Genomic DNA, 21977 nt, shown 5'->3' with positions numbered 1-21977 from the left:
GTCAAACTAGACATAATGATGGGGATATACAGGGTCTTAGTAGTTTGATTTCGGAAATTATTTTTGTTATGGGAAAAATGTTGGTGTTTTGGACAGATATTGGAGGGTGGGGTGATTTACCGAGCGGTGGAGCTTCCGGTTAACACGCAGGGGGCGTGGTGTCCCTGCTCCTCAGCTGCGTGTCAGCACCCCAGCAGCACGCCGGGGGTGTGGTGACGCGACGCACATGCAAGGATCTGGCACCACGCAGGGGCGTGGTGGAGCTGGTGTCGCAGAGTCCCAATGCCTGCACCACGAGGGGGCCGTGTTGCAGCTGCTGCCATGCAGGGGATAGGTCTCACCCCGATAAACAGCAAGCATGGCCTAAGTTGCTCTATATAAAGAGCCTCCTCCAACTGCAATGTATACAAAGTGTGTTAGTGAGAGGGAAGAAAAGCATTAGTGCATTACACCAGAAACAGAGGGGAAGGGGGTTGCGATTCAACTAAGAGGGGAATGGTGGGAAAATAGGCAGAAAAAAAATATTATTTTGTATTTATTTTAAAAAATAGTTCGTAATTATAATGCTCCAGAGGAATATATTATAAATTATTTGGATCATCCAATTTATGTAAGTTGTTAAATTATATTTTTATTGTGTATTTAAATTTCTGTTATTTTTTGTTATTTAACATGTTAAAATATAATTTTTTGTTAATTTTGAATTAATTTTATGTTATAAAAATACTAAAATAAAATATACATTATACTATATAATATACTAAAAAATTTTTAAAAAAATATATTTTCTACGATAAAAATATAAAAATAATACTATAGTAAAATAAAATATATATTCTGTAAAATAAATAAATATGTATGTTGAACATATTCAAAATTTTAATATATAAATGTTAAAGTAATAAGTAAATATTAAAAAAATATATACGTTGTTATTAATAATATTAGAGAAATATATGCTTTTGATGCACGAAAAAAAATTATTAAAAAATTATTAACTATGGTACTGGTAATGCACTGCACGTTAATTATTTTAACAAATAAAATATTAAAATAGATAAATATGTAAATAATATTATTAAATAAAGTGATCACATACAAATAGATATGCTAATATTTATTTTTTAATAAATGAATATTTATAACTAATATAACAAATAAATTTTTGTTGTGTAGCTTAACAAAAATTTATTGGTGCGTAAACTGGATCTGCCACAGAATTAGAACCCGAGAGTCGAAAACTACTTATGCGTCACGGGATTCTACCACGTATCTGGATTAGGATGATAAGAGGATTTCACCCGTTGTTAGCTGTTCTGGTTGAAAGGTGGAGACCGGAGACTCACACTTTTGTGTTGTCGGTGGGTGAGGTTACAGTGACATTGGAAGATGTCACACATATATTCGGGTTACCCATTGATGGAGAGCCTGTGAGTGGATGGACTGACAGTAGTAGTGATTTCGTTCAGAGTCACAGCATGGCAATATTCGAACGTGAACCAGTACTCAGTCGTAATTCGAAATCCTACATAAAGCTTGGTTGGGTTTGACGTATCAGAGATGCGGAGCCGTTGGACACTGAAGAGTCCATAAGGAGATACGTGAGATGTCAGATTTTCTGTATGTTAGGGTCGACCCTATTCACAGATAAGTTGACCGCATACGCCCATGCAAAGTATCTACCGTTGCTTCATGATTTTGAGCAGATCCATACTTATAGTTGGGGTTTAGCATGTCTCACACATCTTTACAGAGCACTATGTCGTGCATCAAGATATGATACAAAGGAGATGGATGGCCCTCTTAATCTATTGTTTGTTTGGACATGAGAGTGAATGCCGTGTATTGCGCCCGTACCGAGACATATCCTTCCACCTGCTGAGATACCAGTTGCTATGAGGTAAATATTTATGGTTCTTGTCGGAGATTATATTCACTATGCATGTTTCAATTACAATTACTTATGTAAATTTTTTCACTGTGTCATGTTTTAGGTGGAGTCATTCAGAACGAAGCACAACGTGGTTAGAGAAGACCGTTGTGACATTTAGGCATGATATAGACTACATGCAGGAGGTAAATATTTATGGTTCTAACTGATGAGCGGATAATTTATACGCTTTTTGGCATTGTTTTTAGGTAGTTTTTAGTAGGATCTAGCTACTTTTAGGGATGTTTTCATTAGTTTTTATGCTAAATTCACATTTCTGGACTTTACTATGAGTTTGTGTGTTTCTCTGTGATTTCAGGTAATTTCTGGCTGAAATTGAGGGACCTGAGCAAAACTCTGATAAAAGGCTGACAAAGGACTGCTGATGTTGTTGGATTATGACCTCCCTGCACTCAAAATAGATTTTCTGGAGCTAAAGAACTTCAAATGGCACGCTCTCAAAGGCGTTGGAAAGTAGACATCCAGAGCTTTCCAGAAATATATAATAGTCCATACTTTATTCGTGATTAGACGACGTAAACTGGCGCTCAACGCCAGTTCCATGCTGCATTCTGGAGTCAAACGCCAAAAACACGTCACGAACCAGAGTTGAACGCCAAAAACACGTTACAACTTGGCGTTCAACTCCAAAAGAAGCCTCTGTACGTGTAAAGCTCAAGCTCAGCCCAAGCACACACCAAGTGGGCCCCGGAAGTGGATTTCTGCATCAATTACTTACTTTTGTAAACCCTAGTAGCTAGTCTAGTATAAATAGGACTTTTTACTATTGTATTCAGTATCTTTTGATTGTATTTTTTTATCTTTTGATCACGTTTGGGGGCTGGCCATTCGGCCATGCCTGGACCTTCATCACTTATGTATTTTTAACGGTGGAGTTTCTACACACCATAGATTAAGGGTATGGAGCTCTGCTGTACCTCAAGTTTCAATGCAATTACTACTATTTTCTATTCAATTCCGCTTGTTCTTATTCTAAGATATTCGTTGCACTTCAACACAATGAATGTGATGATCCGTGAAACTCATCATCATTCTCACCTATGAATGCGTGACTGACAACCACTTCCGTTCTACCTTAGATCGGGCGCATATCTCTTGGATTCCTTAATCAGAATCTTCGTGGTATAAGCTAGAATTGATGGCGGCATTCATGAGAATCCGGAAAGTCTAAACCTTGTCTGTGGTATTCTGAGTAGGATTCCGGGATTGAATGACTGTGACGAGCTTCAAACTCGCGATTGTTGGGCATGATTACAAACGCAAAAGAATCAAGGGATTCTATTCCAACATGATCGAGAACCGACAGATGATTAGTCGTGCCGTGATAGAGCATTTGTACCTTTTTCACTGAGAGGATGGATGTAGCCATTGACAACGGTGATGCCCTACATACAGCTTGCCATAGAAAGGAGTGACAAAGATTGGATAAAAGCAGTAGGAAAGCAGAGATTCAGAAGGAGCGCAGCATCTTCATACGCCTATCTGAAGTTCCCATCGATGATCTACATAAGTATTTCTATCTTTATTTTCTGTTTATTTATTATTATTATTCAAAAACTTATAACCATTTATTATCCGCCTGACTGAGATTTACAAGATGACCATAGCTTGCTTCATACCAACAATCTCTGTTGGATCGACCCTTACTCACGTAAGGTTTATTACTTGGACGACCCAGTACACTTGCCGGTTAGTTGAGCAAAGTTGTGAAATTATGTTTAGACCATGGTATTGAGCACCAAGTTTTTGGGGCCATTACCTAGGAATCAATTTCGAACAACAATTTAAGTATGAATCACAATTTCGTCCACTAAGTTTTTGGCACCGTTGCCGGGGATTGTTCGAGTATGGACAACTGACGGTTCATCTTGTCGCTCAAATTAGGTAATTTTCTTTTTTTTATTTTCTTTTCAAAAATATTTTTCAAAATTCTTCCTCTATTTTCCAAAAATCCTTCAGAGTTTTTAAGAATGAATTCTAGAGTTTCAAAATGGCATGTTGAAGCTTGGCTGGCCATCAAGCTTTAGACTAACCTGGTATGATTCCTGGGATTTTGATTGAGGACTTTGAATTCATTACTTCCTTTTTCCTATATGTTTTTCGAAAAAATAAAATAAAATCCAAAAAAATAATAAAATTATAAAATTCAAAAATATTTTTGTGTTTCTTGTTTGAATCTTGTGTCATGTTTTAAGTTTGGTGTCAATTGCATATTCATCTTGTTCTTGCAATTTTCGAAAAAATTCATACATTCATAGTGTTCTTCATGATCATCAAGTTGTTCTTAGTAAGTCTACTTGTTTGATCTTGATAATTTCTTGTTTTGTGTTCTTTGTTGTTTTTCATATGCATCTTTGCATTCATAGTGTCTAAGCATTGCAAATTTCTAATTTTGGTGTCTTGCATGTTTTCTTTGCATCAAAAATTTTTCAAAAATATGTTCTTGATGTTTATCATGATCTTCAAAGTGTTCTTGGTGTTCATCTTGACATTCATAGTGTTCTTGCATGCATCATATGTTTTGATCCAAAATTTTCATGTTTTGGGTCATGTTTGTGTTTTTCTCTCTCTTCATTAAAAATTCAAAAAAAAATTATCTTTTCCTTATTTTACTCCTAATTTTCGAAAATTTGAGTTGACTTAGTCAAAAAAATTTTAAAACTTAGCTATTTCTTATAAGTCAAGTCAAATTTTCAATTTTAAAAATCCTATCTTTTCAAAACTTTTTCAAAAATAAAATCTTTTTCATTGTTATCTTATGATTTTCGAAAATTTAAAAATATTTTTCAAAAATCTTTTTCTTAATTTTATCTTTATTTTCGAAAATTATGCTAAACAATTAATGTGATTGATTCAAAAATTTGAAGTTTGTTACTTTCTTGTTAAAAAAGGTTCAATCTTTAAATTCTAAAATCATATCTTTTAGTTTCTTGTTAGTCAAGTAATTAATTTTAATTTTAAAAATTAAATCTATCTTATCTTATCTTTTATATCATATCTTTTTTAAAATTTTATTTTTTTCAAATATTTGATTTTAAAATATCTTTTCTAACTTCTTATCTTCTTATCTTTTCAAATTTGATTTTCAAATCTTTTTCAACTAACTATTTGACTTTTTGTTTGTTTCTTATCTTTTTCAAAACCACCTAACAATTTTTCTCTCTCTAATTTTCAAAAATACTTCCCTCTTTTTTCAAAAAAAAATTCTTTTTTTATTTAATTAATTATTTTAAATTTTAATTTTAATTTCATTTCTTATCTTTATTTTCGAAAATCATTTAACTCCTTTTCAAAATTTAATTTCGAAAATTTCTCCCTCTCTCATCTTTTCCTATTTATTTATTCATTTACTAACACCTATCTTCACCTCTCTTCATCTCAAATCACTGCCCCTATCCTTACCTTTGTGTTTGGATTCTCTTTTCTTTATTCCCTTCTTCTTCTACCAATAATAAGGAACCTCTTTACTGTGACATAGAGGATTCCTCTTCTTTTTCTATTCTCTTCTCTTTCATATGAGCAGGAACAAGGAAAAAGGCATTCTTGTTGAACCTGATCCAGAACCTGAAAGGACTCTGAAGAGGAAACTAAGAGAAGCTAAATTACAACAATCCAGAGACAACCTTGATGAAATTTTCGAACAAGAAAAGGAGACGGCAGCCGAACCTAACAACAATAATGCAAGAAGGATGCTTGGTGATTATACCACACCTACGTCCAAGTTTGATGGAAGAAGCATCTCAATTCCTACCATAGGAGCAAACAATTTTGAGCTGAAACCTCAATTAGTTGCTCTAATGCAACAGAACTGCAAGTTTCATGGACTTCCATCAGAAGATCCTTACCAGTTCTTAACTGAGTTCTTGCAGATCTGTGAGACTGTTAAGACTAATGGAGTAGATCCTGAAGTCTACAGACTCATGCTTTTCCCTTTTACTGTAAGAGACAAAGCTATAGCATGGTTGAACTCTCAACCTAAAGATAGCCTGGACTCCTGGGATAAGCTGGTCACGGCCTTCTTGGCTAAATTCTTTCCTCCTCAAAAGTTGAGCAAGCTTAGAGTGGATGTTCAGACCTTCAAACAAAAAGATGGTGAATCCCTCTATGAAGCTTGGGAAAGATACAAGCAGATGACCAAAAGATGTCCTTCTGACATGTTTTCAGAATGGACCATGATAGATATATTCTATTATGGTCTATCTGAGTTCTCTAAGATGTCACTAGACCATTCTGCAGGTGGATCCATTCACCTAAAGAAAATTCCTGTAGAGGCTCAAGAACTTATTGACATGGTTGCAAATAACCAGTTCATGTACACTTCTGAGAGGAATTTCGTGAATAATGGGATGCCTCAAAGGAAGGGAGTTCTTGAAATTGATGCTCTGAATTCCATATTGGCTCAGAACAAAATGTTGACTCAACAAGTCAATATGATTTCTCAAAGTCTGAATGGATGGCAAAATGCATCCAACAGTACTAAAGAGGCATCTTCTGAAGAAGAAGCTTATGATCCTGAGAACCCTGCAATAGCAGAGGTAAATTCTATGGGTGAACCTTATGGAAACACCTATAATTCATCATGGAGAAATCATCCAAATTTTTCATGGAAGGATCAACAAAAGCCTTAACAAGGCTTTAATAATGGTGGAAGAAATAGGCTCAGCAATATCAAGCCTTATCCATCATCTTCTCAGCAACAGACAGAGAATTATGAACAGAATACCTCTAACTTAGCAAATTTAGTCTCTGATCTGTCTAAGGCCACTTTAAGTTTCATGAATGAAACAAGGTCCTCCATCAGAAATCTGGAGGCACAAGTGGGCTACCTGAGTAAGAAAATCACTGAAACCCCTCCTAGTACTCTCCCAAGCAATATTGAAGAAAATCCTAAAAAAAGTGCAAGGCCATTGATATAATCAATATGGCCGAACCTAGAGAGGAAGGAGAGGATGTGAATCCCAATGAGAAAGACCTCATGGGACGTCTCTCAAGCAAGAAGGAGTTCCCTATTGAGGACCCACGAGAATCTGAGGCCCATATAGAGACCATAGAGATTCCATTAAACATCCTTCTGCCATTCATGAGCTCTAAAGACTATTCTTCCTCTGAAGAGGATGAAGATGTAACTGGAGAGCAAGTTGCTCAATATCTAGGAGCTATCATGAAACTGAATGCCAAGTTATTTGGTAATGAGACTTGGGAAGCTGAACATCCCTTGCTCATTAGTGAACTAGATACCTGGGTTCAGCAAACTTTGCCTCAAAAGAGACAAGATCCTGGCAAATTCTTAATACCCTGTACCATAGGCACCATGACGTTCGAGAAAGCTATGTGTGACATAGGGTCAGGCATAAATCTTATGCCACTCTCTGTAATGGAGAAGCTGGGGATCATTGAGGTACAGCCTGCCTTATTCTCATTACAAATGGCAGACAAGTCAGTAAGACAAGCTTATGGATTGGTAGAGGACGTATTGGTAAAAGTTGAAGGCCTTTACATCCCTGCTGATTTCATAATCTTAGACACTAGGAAGGAGGAGGATGAATGCATCATCCTTGGAAGACCTTTCCTAGCCACAGCAGCAACTGTGATAAATGTTAACAGAGGAGAATTAGTCCTTCAATTGAATGGGGACTACCTTGTGTTTAAGGCTCATGGATCTTCTCCTTTAACAATGGAGAGGAAGCATGAAAAGCTTCTCTCAGTACAGAGTCAAACAAAGCCCCCACAATCAAACTCTAAGTTTGGTGTTGAGAGGCCACAGCCAAACTCTAAGTTTGGTGTTGAATCCCCACATCCAAACTCTAAGTTTGGTGTTGGGAGTCTACAACATTGATCTGATCACCTGATCTCCTTCGTACAAATGTTTTGGTTGTCACAAGTAACAAACCCCTTTGGAATTGATAACCGAAGTATTTAAACCTCGGGTCGTCTTCTCAAGGAATTGCAGGGAGGTGTGTTCTTATTATTGGTTATGAGTTTTGTAAATTGGGGGTTTTGAGAATGAGGAACAAGTATGATAAATGACAAATAAAATAAATAAATGACTGTAAAATAAACTCTTGGCAAGGTATAAGAAATTGGAAGTCCTATCCTAGTTATCCTTATCAATGATGATGAAAATTGAATCTTAATTCCACTTAGTTAACCTCTGCTGGTGCGAAGGAAGGTCAAGTGGCTAATTAGTTTGATCTTCAAATCCTAGTTAATTCCTAGAAAAAGATTGGGATTATAGATGTTCAAGCTAATTAGCAAAGATAGCGATTATTGATCACATTGAGTTTGATAACTCAAGAGTTACTGATTTCTTAACCAAAGCCAGGAATGTAGAAAGCTAAATTAAAATCATAAATATCTGGAATACCTCAAATAACATTCATTCAAAGCAGTCAAATCTAACATGAAAAATATTCATAAGCCAATTGGGCAACATAAATCAAACATAAATAAAAGCATTAAAGTATCTCAAAATAGAAGAGAAATATAAAGTAAAAAGAATATTGAACCTGTGGCTGAAGAAGAAATAAACCCTAATTTCTAAAAATCCTAATCCTAATACCTAAGAGAGAGGAGAGAACCTCTCTCTCTAAAAACTACATCTAAAACCTAAAATTGTGAGTAATGATTGAATGATTCATTCTGCTCCACTTCCAGCCTCTAATTTATGTTTTCTGGGCCAATAACTGGGTTAAAAACAGCCCAGAAATCACTCCCAGTGCTTTCTGGTCCATACAGGTCGCGGCAAAGTGACGCGGAGGCGTCATCCACGCGTTTGCGTGGAATGAGATTCGCAGATGCGATGTGTCCGCGTGGAGTGCGCGTTTGCGTCGCCTATCTATACGGCCACTATGACAAATTATATATCAAATCGAAACCCCATACGTTAGCTTTTCAACGCAAGTAAAACCGCATCATTTGGACCTCTGTAGCTTAAGTTATGACCGTTTGAGTGCGAAGAGGTCAGGCTGGACAGCTTAACAATTTCTTCAACTTCTTGTATTCCTTCCACTTTTGCATGCTTCCTTTCCATCCTCTAAGCCATTCTTGCCCTGTAATTCCTGAAATCACTTAACACACATATCAAGGCATCGAATGATAATAAGAGAGGATTTAAATAAAAGAAAATAAAAGCCAAAAAAGAATGTTTTCAGTCATAGCACAAAATCAGGAAGGAGAATGTAAAACCATGCAAATCATATGAATAAGTGGGTAAAGAGTTGATAAAAACCACTCAATTGAGCACAAGATAAATCATAAAATAGTGGTTTATCAACCTCCCCACACTTAAATATTAGCATGTCCTCATGCTAAGCTCAAGAGAAGCTATAAAGGAGTGAAGAGGAATGATAGAGAGTATACAATGCAACCTATCTATGCGGATGCAACTACATGTAAAATGTTTCTACCTACTTGGTTAAAAGTAAATAAGTTCTTCAAGACAAATATGAACCAAATTCCACTAATTCAAATTATACAAAAAAAAAGTAAGTAAACTTGTAAGAAGATAGCTCATGAAAGCAGGGAACATAGAATTAAGCATTGAATCCTCAGTTGTAGTGTATATCGCTCTAATCTCTCAAGTGTCTAGGGTCAATCACTCTATTCTTCCCTAATCATGCTTTCAAGGTTGTAATGGGGCCAAGGCAAGGGTGAGGATATATGTATGGCTAAGTAAGCTATAAATTGAATCTTTGAGTAACCTGAGCTATCACCTAACATACATACATGCTATATAATTTCTAAAATCATGCCTAGCTACCCATAATTCCCACTTTTGTATCACATACTCATGTGTCAACTTTTCTTTTGATTTGTATCACATATGCATTGATCTTTTATTAACTTAACATTTGGGTAATTTTGTCCCCTTTTTTATTTATTTATATTATATATTTTTTTTCTTTTCTTTTTTTCTTTTCTTTTTTTTCTTTTTTTATAGAGACATAAAAACTAAAATAACATATCAATGCATATGGAATTTTTTTAATTTTCTGTTTTACATGAGTAGATACCCAAATTTCCCAATATTCAGAATTAGAAACATGATACATTCTCTTATTAACCCATGTTCCTACAGTTTTCCCACACTTAGTTGATGCACAACCTCTACTTAAGCTAACCAAAGATTCAATTAGGATATTTAATTTGTTTTTCTGCTTAAGGATAGTGATGTGGTTATAGAACAGAAGGGGATTAAAAAGCTCAAAGTGGCTAGCAAGGGTGACATAAAAGGGTAGGCTTATTTGGGATAAGTGAGCAAAAACAAGTAATGGCCTCAATCATATGCAAGCATGTAAATACACTAAATATTGGACATATAGATTGGAACAAAATAAAGATTACAATCATAGAGAAGAAAACACACAAGAATAAAAATTTATGGTTAAATAATGTAACCATATAAATAAGCTCAAACCTCACAGGTTGTGTGTTCTTTGGCTCAAAAACAATGTTCCAAATACAACTTCAAACAAGTTTAACACATAGAAAATTTTAATTTTTCTTAATTTAAATTAGTGAAAATTTTCAAAAATAGGGTCTTTAAAAGAAACTTATTATTTTTCAACCAAGTAGTACTTAAATGCAAACAATCAACTACACATGCAATCTATTATGCAATGCAACAATGAACAAACAAAGAAAATAGAATATTGGTGTTGAGAAGAGAATAACTAACCCATGAGATCGGTATCGACCTCCCCACACCTAAAGATTGTACCGTCCTCGGTGCATGCTAAGATGTGCAGGTGGACGGGCTATTCCAACTGATGCTTTTCTTCAAAGATTGAGCAGATGAACTTGTTTGTCTCCCCAGTAAGAAGCTTTTCCTCTTCCTTCGTGGTGGCCATCCTGAAAGAAGAGGGAAAAGAAGAAAAGTAACCAAAAAATAAAGATAGAAAACAAATAAAATATGGGTGTTAATGCCAGATAAAAAGGGTCTCAATTACATGGTAGCTACAACATACAAGCGAGAAAATAGTAGAAGCACATGGCAAATCAAGAGTGCAAAAATTTGCAACAATAGGGAAGAGGGTGTGGGTAAGGAGAGATAATATAAATTCATGTCAATGCAAAAGTAGTACAGGTATAAAAGATTGGCATTGATTTAACGAATATTGCCTAACCAGAATAAAATAAGTCACTAAGCACCCAAAATGATTCAAGAGAAGATGCAACAGTTAAATAAGAAAATCAACACCAAAGGAAAAATAATGAATTTAGAAAAGAAAAGAAAAATATGCACTAAATTAAAATGTAATGAATGAAATATGCAAATAAATTAGGTAAAATAAAATGAAAGATAAGAAGAATGAGAAGGAAAAGAAGGGAAGAAAGAAGTAAGGAAGAAAGGAGGGGGGAAAATTAGGATTGGGGAAGAAAAGATAAGATATTTTGGCAATTTAGGGTCAGCTGTGCGGCGCAAGCGACGCGGACGCGTCGAGGACGCGGTCGCGTGACTTGCGCTGAAATTAAATGACGCGGTCGTGTCGGTCACGTGGACGCGTGGCGCATTTTGTGCTACCGGCACAAGGGCAGCCTCGCACTCGCACAACTCTCTGTTCAAAAATTCATTATCGCCAAATTCCAGGATGACGCAGTCGCGTGGTCAACGCGATCGCGTGAGTGGCCATTATAGGGATGTGACGCGGACGCGTCAGTCATGCGTCCGCGTGGTAAGGCTTGCGCGTTCAGCACCAAACCAGCACCACTCCAGCACAACTTTCGGTCGTGCACCCTTTCTTACATCGAATTTCAGGTGACGCGGACGCGTGGGAGGCATGTTTCCCATGGGACGCGGACGCGTTAGCGACGCGGTCGCGTGGAATGATTTGTGCCAAAGGCACACCTCCAGCCACACTCTCGCGTGACTCTCTGTGCAATTTCTTTTCTTCCGAATGCACAGGCAACGCGGACATGTCGACGACGCTTACGCGTCGCGTGCGTGTTTTTTTTTATGAAAAAATGTAGAATGCAATGCTAATGCAGATGTTATGAATAATTCCAGGATCAATGAAATAAAATAAAATAAAATTCAAAAACAAACAAAACTAGATAAAATTATAATTGAAAAAGAAAAGATCATACCATGGTGGGTTGTCTCCCACCTAGCACTTTTATTTAAAGTCCTTAAGTTGGACTTTTGATGAGTTTCCTGCTATGGTGGCTTGTGCTTGTATTCATCCAAAAATTTCCACCAATGTTTGGAATGCCAACAGCCTCCGGGGTCCCAAACTAGGCATGTGAAGCTTCTGAGCAGCTTCAAACAAATTCTCAGGCTCCCGGGGTGATGAATATCAGAATATTTTCCAGGATCCCAAACTTTGCTTTTAAATCTGCCTTTGTCTTGATCTATATTTTTCCATCCGGGCGGTTTAGAAAGTAGATTCTCACCATGGTGACCAAACATTTTCCGAGATCCGTTCGATTGATCATGATGCCAATTCGTGCACTTTGAATTGAAGTGTGAAACCTCAGTGAATCTTGCATACCAGCTCTGAGTGCGAGTCATTTCCCTTTTGCTCTTAAAGCCGCAAAGAGCTCTAAGCTGGCCATCTGTTTCAAGTAAACCATATTCAAGTGGAAAAGTAAAGATAAAAGCTAAGGATTTTACCTACTTGAAGTTTGTATAGGCGATAATGGCCTTGGGATAGGTGTTTCTAGTGGTTCTGCAAGCTCTACTCCCTTATGGTCTTCTGTGAATTCCTCTACTTCTTTGCAAATTTCTTCAACTTCACCCATGTCTTGATCAAAGTCATTGATATCTTCCTCATCGCTTGAGTCATAAATAGGAGGTTGAGAAAAGTCGACCTCTGCATCATCTTCATATTCACTTGGGGAAGATTCTTCTGACTCAAAGAATTCACTTGCAGATGCAAGTTCATTACTGAGAGAACTTGACTTGTGATCATCATCATCAAGAAAACTTACATCTTAGGTTATTTCGTCCAGTTCTTCATAGTATACCTACCTTGGAGGCTGTGCACCATCATCTTTGGCGTCAATTGTATCATCCTTGATGGAGCCTTCCATGTCTCTGTATTCCTGTGGAGGTTCAGCATCTCCTAAATCTTCAACCAACTCTTCTTCTTCTACAATGACAGCTTCCTCTACGTATTCCAGTATGAGTTATGCTCTATGCTGCCCACTGGAGTTTCTAGTGTCTCCTTCCTACCGCATTCTTCATTAGATTTCCCACATGAAGCCATGGGAGTCTGTTGAGTGTTTGAACGTCTGGAAGATAATTGATTTATTGCTTGCTCCAGTTGATGAAGGGTTGCATTAAATTGGTCTACTGATTTTTTGAAGCAAACCTGTGATTCTTGGCTTGATGGATATGGACATGGTGCATAGGGGAGTAGTGGTTCTTGGGAGTAATTGGATTGGCGTTAGGGCAGATAAGGATCATGTGGTAGTGAATGGTGAAAAGAAGCTTGTGAGTGTGGTGGTTCGAAGTTATGTCGAGAGGATAGTCTCTGAGCATAGGGTAGGGCTTGTTGGTAGTTACAAGGAAGTCCACAAAATCTATCAGTTGGGCATGCATTGTAAAATGGTCTTTGTCCATGATATCTAGGAGGATGTTGTTGCCTAAAGGGTTGATCAGATCCTTGTGGCTCCATCCATCTTTGATTGCTTAGACCTTGATGCATAGTCCTGTTATAGCTTCCATTCCTTGCAACAAAATTAGAACCAAACTCAAAGCGAGAGGGGTGAGAATTCATAATAGCTATCAGAAATAAGAGGGAAGAGAGAAAACAAATAAACGAGTAAAAGAAATTTTTTTTGAAAAATATTTACAATAACCAATAATAAGGCACACGTTTGCAATTCCCCGGCAACGGCACCATTTTGACATCGGGATTTTTGCTAGTAAAGAATTTTATAAAGTCGCGTTGTAAGTATAGATTCTGAACCAACAGAAATCCCTTCGTACAAATGTTTTGGTTGTCACAAGTAACAAACCCCTTTGGAATTGATAACCGAAGTATTTAAACCTCGGGTCGTCTTCTCAAGGAATTGCAGGGAGGTGTGTTCTTATTATTGGTTATGAGTTTTGTAAATTGGGGGTTTTGAGAATGAGGAACAAGTATGATAAATGACAAATAAAATAAATAAATGACTGTAAAATAAACTCTTGGCAAGGTATGAGAAATTGGAAGTCCTATCCTAGTTATCCTTATCAATGATGATGAAAATTGAATCTTAATTCCACTTAGTTAACCTCTGCTGGTGCGAAGGAAAGTCAAGTGGCTAATTAGTTTGATCTTCAAATCCTAGTTAATTCCTAGAAAAAGATTGGGATTATAGAAGTTCAAGCTAATTAGCAAAGATAGCGATTATCGATCATATTGAGTTTGATAACTCAAGAGTTAGTGATTTCTTAACCAAAGCCAGGAATGTAGAAAGCTAAATTAAAATCATAAATATCTGGAATACCTCAAATAACATTCATTCAAAGCAGTCAAATCTAACATGGAAAATATTCATAAGCCAATTGGGCAACATAAATCAAACATAAATAAAAGCATTAAAGTATCTCAAAATAGAAGAGAAATATAAAGTAAAAAGAATATTGAACCTGTGGCTGAAGAAGAAATAAACCCTAATTTCTAAAAATCCTAATCCTAATACATAAGAGAGAGGAGAGAACCTCTCTCTAAAGACTACATCTAAAACCTAAAATTGTGAGTAATGATTGAATGATTCATTCTGCTCCACTTCCAGCCTCTAATCTGTGTTTTTTGGGCCAAGAACTGGGTCAAAAACAGCCCATAAATCACTCCCATCACTTTTCGGTCCGTACAGGTCGCGGCAAAGTGACGCGGAGGCGTCATCCACGCGTTTGTGTGGAATGAGATTCGCAGATGCGATGCATCCACGTGGAGCGCGCGTTTGCATCATCTATCTATATGGCCACTATGGCAAATTATATATCAAATTGAAGCCTAAGACATTAGCTTTCCAACGCAAGTGGAACCGCATCATTTGGACCTCTGTAGATCAAGTTATGGCCATTTGAGTGCGAAGAGGTCAGGCTGGACAGCTTAGCAATTTCTTCAACTTCTTGTATTCCTTCCACTTTTGCATGCTTCCTTTCCATCCTCTAAGCCATTCTTGCCCTGTAATCCCTTAAATCACTTAACACACATATCAAGGCATCGAATGATAATAAGAGAGGATTTAAATAAAAGAAAATAAAAGCCAAAAAAGCATGTTTTCAGTCATAGCACAAAATCAGGAAGGAGAATGTAAAACCATGCAAATCATATGAATAAGTGGGTAAAGAGTTGATAAAAACCACTCAATTGAGCACAAGATAAACCATAAAATAGTGGTTTATCAATCACAGAGACGGCATATCAGAGGAACACGCATGTTGCGTGAGTCCATTTCGTTCAAGTATCTGGTCAATTTTGGGCGACCTTTCGACGTTCGCCTCAAGGTAGGATTAGCGACCGATGTGGGTCCCTCATATGCAAGCCATGTCTCGGCCTCACTTAATGGTGTGAACTCGAATCTATATACCTTACGAACCTCTGTCATCTTGTACATGTCATGCACATACAGCTGCCAATCGATTCGCTGGTTAACACAGCAAGCAATAACATGGCGGCATGGTATTCGTTCCACCTGAAAGTGCCCAGAGTCACACGTACGTCGCGCAAGATCAAGGACTAACACCTTTCCGCTAGTCATTTTACACACCTCAAATACTTCATTCCGTCTGTCAAAACGGTGCACAACTATATTTCCAGCCTGTTGCATACTTGCCTCTATCCGCTGTTGTGTGAATATAGAATAAGTAAATCTAGCACGTTTGCGTTCGTGAGTCTCAGCACTCTTTTGCGTAAAAAGTTCATTTAACCGATAATATGTTGCTCGGACTAGTGTTAACATAGGTAGATTACGGGCACCCTTCAACACTGAGTTAATGCACTCGACAAGGTTCGTCGTCATATGGCCCAATCGATGTCCCTCGTCGAATGCCAATACCCAATGTCTAAGTCCAATGGCATCGCACCACCTGGCATATGCCTCGCCTCGCTCTTCCAACCTCTTATAGTTGATGTTATACTCCTCCACCGTTCTTGAATACCCAATGTTGACCACAAGCTTTTGCAAGTGAGGAACTTTGAATGCTTGTAGGAAGTTGCTGCTGATGTGCCTTATACAAAACATCCACCATGCTCTTGGAGGTTGCCAGTCACCTCCAGAACGATTTATTGTTGCCCGAATTGACTAATGCCGGTCCGAGATCATACCCACACCATCTTTTCTGACAACATGCATTCGTAGATTCCTGAAAAAGAAGTGCCACGCATCAGCTGTCTCCCCTTCTACCAAGGCAAAAGTGATAGGCACATGTTCTGGTTCCCATCCTGTGCAACAGCGACCAGAAGTGTACCTTTGTACTTTCCATATAGGTGTGTTCCGTCAACCTGAACTAGGGGCTTGCAATGCCTAAATGCCCTAACTTATGGATTGAAACTCCAAAATACGCGATGAAGTATTTTTACCCCTTGCGCCTCTTCATTCCCATTGTACAGTGGGCGTATTTCTATCTGGACAACTGACCCAGACATCTTCTGAACCATAACCGAGAGCCACCACAGAAAGGCTTGGAAACTCTCCTCCCAATCACTGAAAACTTTCGCTATGGACTTCTGCTTTGCTAACCAAGCCTTTTGGTAACTGATGGTATAGTTGAACCTTGACTGGACTTTGGCTATTATAAATTTCACCTTGATGGACGAGTCAGTCTTGACCAATGGCCTTATAGCCTCAGCAACTGTATCCGAGTCCAACATAGAATGATCCTGTGAAATCACTCCCATTGTGCACGTGTGCCTACCGTTGTATCTGCATATCTCCTAACAACCTTTTTTTTCATATCAAGCTGGCTCGGATAAGCCAGTCGCACCCACGCCCATACATCTTGCATTTTGCATAGAACGTCTGTGGCTCAGACTCATACACGTCGTAGGCAACTCCTCTAGTGATAGTGTAACTTCTAATTGCTTCCACGACCGACTTTCTAGAACTGTATTCCATTCCAATTCAGAACTCTCTGTCCTCGGGATCAGCAACGCCTACAGAAAGTGCCCATCCTCGTTTATTAATCAATCCAAAGTATAGATTAAAGAAAACATATTATTCGGTCATCACGTACCTATGTTTGAATATTCCAAAAACTCCGATGCATGCATGGCGTCGAGATCTAACTCACGCATAAAAGGTGGCACGTTCATCAGTTGACTGATCGAGGGTGAACCACTACTGTCTCAACTCCCACATCACCATCCTCGTCTTCGTCGCCGGCTTCATAAGTGGCTTCGAAGTCCTCTTCGTTGTCACTATTTATTCCCTCGTACACTGCAGCTCTATCATCCTCCACCTCTAAATCATTTTGAATCCATTATGCCTCTACGGTTTCAAACTCAACATACAGCTCAATCTGTGGCTGTCGCATCTGAGTCTGCCGGTGAATTTGAAACATATTATGCATAGTCACTTCGTCAGCGATTGGTATGGTATCAAACTGTATTAGACCACCAAAAACTACAACTGAATTTCGGTACAGAATTCTGCTCACTCTCATTAACGTACCGTTCTCCATGCTTTGACAGAGACCGTTCTGAAGTTCTATAAACGTCATGGTCCATGGAACCACAAACAAAAATGGATTCTGGCACACAAACCTCACTCCCTCATGAGTATTACGTATTATCTCACCGTCACAATACACTACCAAGTTTGCAGTACCCTCCATTACACAGAAATACACTCAAAGAATACTCACACACTTCCTCAGAATGAAAATGGACCCGAGCACTACCTTATATAGAGAGTAGCATTCACCACACCCCCACGTTTTGATTGCCTCAGGCCAATCACGTATTGCCACGTGTTAGGACGCCCCTGCGTGCTGACTCAGCACGCCCTCACATGCTGCTGCCACAACATCACGCCCCACATGATACCCCCGTGTACCAATCAAGCTCTGCCACATCATCATCACGCCCCCATGTGCTACATCAGCACGCCCCCACGTGATGCCTCTGTGTACCACTCAAGCTCCGCCACGTCATCATCACGCCTCCACGTGCTAGGTCAGCACACCCCCACGTGATGTTCCCGTGTAACACTCAAGCTGTGCCATGTCATCTCGCCCCCTACTTGTAGCACTCAACACGCCCCCTGCGTGTTGACCATGCACCCCAGACGTCCACCATTGGGCAAAACACAATGTTCCCCCATTTCTGGCCAAATCACCACTTTCTTTCCCATATTGAAATTTTTGAACCGTTTGATTTCTAGAAATATTTTCTCTTTACACATTTATGCGACAAAGATTTTCACTTTCTCTCTCTTTATTCAATTTATAAAATTATATATAATTTTTAATAATTTTATTTAATATTTAATTAAACCGGTTGAATTTCGGTTAAATTTCAATCAAACCAATAAACTATTAAACCAGTAATCTTACCAGTTTATTGACCAGTTCGGTTCTCGCAACCTTGCTGATTAATCTGCGAGTCAAGTACCAACCTGGTCCCTGTCCATTTCCCAAAATGACAAGACGACCCTTAACCAAAAATATGTTCCATTACGGTCCCTGTACTCCGTCTGCCAATCCGGTCCTTCTGTCAGTTTCACGGCGAAAATTCGACAGAAATTGCTGACATGTCAGGTTAAAAAATGGACAGAGACCTAGTTGTATCTAAATTTAAATTGGTTAGGGGTTTATTTGTTCGTATTATTCTTTAAACAATATTTTTTAATTATTTTTTTATTCATTATATTAATATTCTTTTTTTAATAAATAAGTACAAACTAATTAATAAATTATTCAAATTTAAAAATATTATTTATTATGAAACCAAATAAATAATTTTTAAATATAATTTTTAAATATATAAATAATAAACATTAAAATTCAGTTAATACATTAATAATAATAACCCTATGATATACTATTAGTATTATAATCTAGCTAATTTTCACAATAAAGTGAAAACTAATGAACACATTATTTGATATATAGTAAACTTTTTTTACTAATAACAAATTTAATTTTTTATCTCTTTAAACTAAATTAATAATTCTATTTGATATCTTTGCACTAAAATACACTATGAGTAGGCTACTAATACTAAATGCAATAAAACATAATAGAATTATTAATTTAGTTTAAAGAGATAAAAAATTAAATTTGTTACTAGTAAAAAAAGTTTACAATATATCAAATAATGTGTTCATTAGTTATAATACTAATAGTATATCATAGGATTATTATTATTAATGTATTAACTGAATTTTAATATTTATTATTTATATATTTAAAAATTATATTTGAAAATTATTTATTTAGTTTCATAATAATTAAATTTGAATAATTTTTTAATTAGTTTGTACTTCTTTATTAAAAAAAGAATATTAATATAATGAATAAAAATATAATTAAAAATATTGTTTAAAGAATAATAAGGACAAATAAACCCTTAACCAATTTAAATTTAGAGACAATTAGGTCCCTGTCCATTTTCACCGTGAAACTGACAGAAAAATCGGATTGGCAGACGAAATACAGGATCAGGGACCGCAATGGAACGCGTTTTTGGTTAAGGGTCGTCTTGTTATTTTGGGAAATAGACAAGGACAGGTTGGTACTTTACTCTTACACTTTGTTTGGATGAGATGATTTTGGAAAGAAAGAAAATGGGGGAGAAAAAAAGGGATGAAAATTTTGATTTCCTTCGTTTGGATCAATAAGAAAAATGAAGGGAAAATGAAAAAGTACATATGGGACCCATTTAAAAGTTTTCACCTCAAAGTTGGGCAGAAAACTGAGATAGAAGGAAAAATATTAGTAAAAAGACACAATTACCCTTTCAACTACATAAATTAGAATCCCTAATTTCAATCTTTCCCGAAGAAGAGAACACCTATCGTTGTCTTAACCTGTTTGGCCTTCTTCCTCAGCACTGCCACCGTAGTTTCCCATCTGCGTCCACATTGCTACAGTAGTTTCGTTATCCTTGTGACAGGTGAAGCACATCTTCAACCAGGCATCCTCAACAGAAAAGTAAGTTCTTTTTCAGTTCTAGTTTTTTTCAAAACAAAACAAAAAAAATCATTATAGCTATTATCCAATAAAGTAGGCCTCGCCTTTACAGTGAATTAGATGTATGGGATATGTTGACTGAATTGGGTCTAGTAGGTTCATTTCGGATGCAATGTTATCAGTTTTTATGTGAAAATGAGCAAAAAAAGTGCCAAGTTTTTGGAATCCCACCTGAAATGCGATTGGATTCACTTTTTCATTTCATGACTGTTGCTAGTGTTCCCTTAGGAGATATGGTACTTCCAGAAAATATTCACCATTACAGGTATAATTTTTATATGTGTTTAATCTCTGGTTACTTTGAGGTTATTGGTTTTAACAATTGATTATGTGTTTCTTATTGTCGTAAAGTATGACTATATCTTGATATATTTGAACAAGAGATTATTTTCTGTTTTATTTATATTAACACATGGTTGGAAATCACTTTTTGCTGACGCGTTGAGATTGATTGGTTAATTGAATAGAAAGATATTGATAAAATAGATTATCATAATCAACTCTGATTTTTGTGTTAATTAGTCTTTGTTGTATATGCTCATGTAGAAATCCTAATAGTTGAAAATGTTTGGGACCAATAAGTACACAGGACAACTAGAAATTCATCATGTGTTAATATCTTTAACTCGGAAAAACTATTTTTTTGAGGTAGATGGGTACAGATGACTCAAGTTATGTACAATTGATTTTTTGGACGTAAGCCTATGCTGATTACTCTGACCATGAAGAATTACCCTTTTGGAAAGTGTTGTGTGGTGATAAAATGGTACTATTTTGGAGTCCTGGTCATTGTTACGTTTTTTGCGTTTTGTTATATGTTTATAAAAATTGTATATGATTTTTTTGTCACACGTAGTAAGAAAGAAATGCTAGTCACTTTTGATAATATTTTATTTTGTGAATACAATTTAGTGGAACTTTTTTTTAAATATGATTAAGGAGATTAATGATGTAGAGTATGAGTAGCTTTTATGATTCTTTTAGGAAATTATTTATTTATATGTATTTAAAAAGAATGATATATATTTTTATTTATGACATTAAAAGACAACAGAAAAGGATAAATTCAAAAAAATATTATTGTTCATAAAGATAACACTTTAAAATTCTTAAATGTAATTGGGATCACTTTTTTAGGGCAATTTACTTATTTAAATTGTTTCACTCTCAATATTACGTAAATACATTGTTTCAGAAACTGATATGTAAATACATTGTTTCACATATCTATATAAACCGCTAGAACCAGCCACGGTTTACAAGCAAAATGGGTTGTTCATAAACCACTGCTGCCAGCAGCGGTTTATGTTGGTTGGTGTGCGTGCGTAAACCGCTGGTGCCTATAGCAGTTTACGTTTAGTGTGTGTTATTGGGCTCTCTATATAAACCATGGAGGGGGCAAATGTGGAGAAGTAGAGTGTTAGTCTCAAATGGATGGGGAGGATAGTTTTGTGGCTCTGGTCCACTGCTTTGGAAAAATTCAAAAGAGCAAAAGGCATGGTGTGAAATTCACAGATAGAGAACCGGTTAGTATTTTTATCCGATCTTCAAGTACATTGGCAGAGATTAAGTTCAGCATACTACAAAAGCTCAGTACTTGTGCGATGAAGTTGATAAAAAAGTTGTTTTACAAGATTCTCATTACTGTTGTGTCAACTGGTGTGAGATATGAGACATTTGTGATAGGGTCGGATGAAGACCTGCAGGTCTTGTTTCACTGCAGGCGTAGTTTTCCGGAGGTGAGGATACCTGAGCTGTTTGTGAAGTTGGAAGATCATGTGGATAGCTCCGGGGCATCGACACTGGATCCTCAGTCGACCACAGTCGGTGGTGCCTCGACATCAATGCCTGTGGTAGCAGCGGTAGTTCTACCTCCCGGGCCCGAACGTGCTGGGGCTG

At 37.0% G+C, this 21977-nt stretch overlaps 2 protein-coding genes and 1 non-coding gene across 3 annotated transcripts; all 3 read right to left on the bottom strand.

The window, feature by feature from the left end:
• Nucleotides 1–6003: 6003 nt before the first annotated feature.
• On the bottom strand, nt 6004–6107 carry LOC112704530 (small nucleolar RNA R71). Its single transcript, XR_003155151.1, has one exon. It is a non-coding gene; the product is annotated as a small nucleolar RNA R71 (small nucleolar RNA).
• Nucleotides 6108–15289: 9182 nt separating this feature from the next.
• On the bottom strand, nt 15290–16129 carry LOC112701238 (uncharacterized). Its single transcript, XM_025752018.1, has one exon. The coding sequence runs from the start codon at nt 16127–16129 to the stop codon at nt 15290–15292; it is 840 nt and encodes a 279-aa protein (XP_025607803.1).
• Nucleotides 16130–16287: 158 nt separating this feature from the next.
• LOC112701237 (uncharacterized) lies at nt 16288–16785 on the bottom strand. Its single transcript, XM_025752017.1, has 2 exons — nt 16468–16785; nt 16288–16389 (listed from the first exon to the last, which is right to left on the bottom strand). The coding sequence occupies exons 1-2, from the start codon at nt 16783–16785 to the stop codon at nt 16288–16290; spliced, it is 420 nt and encodes a 139-aa protein (XP_025607802.1).
• Between the last annotated feature and the right edge of the window lie 5192 nt (nt 16786–21977).

This window comes from Arachis hypogaea, chromosome 7, assembly GCF_003086295.3.
Source record: "Arachis hypogaea cultivar Tifrunner chromosome 7, arahy.Tifrunner.gnm2.J5K5, whole genome shotgun sequence".
NCBI lineage: Eukaryota > Viridiplantae > Streptophyta > Magnoliopsida > Fabales > Fabaceae > Arachis > Arachis hypogaea.
This window is presented reverse-complemented; position numbering and strand designations above follow the sequence as displayed.

Bases quoted from the DNA above. Each gene is read 5' to 3' on its own strand.
- LOC112701238 (XM_025752018.1), bottom strand. From the start codon at position 16,129: ATGTTTTGTATAAGGCACATCAGCAGCAACTTCCTACAAGCATTCAAA.
- LOC112701237 (XM_025752017.1), bottom strand. From the start codon at position 16,785: ATGGGAGTGATTTCACAGGATCATTCTATGTTGGACTCGGATACAGTT. The intron at 16,390-16,467 runs GTAAAAATACTT...CCCCTAGTTCAG, and splicing joins GGAATGAAGAGGCGCAAGGG to GTTGACGGAACACACCTATA.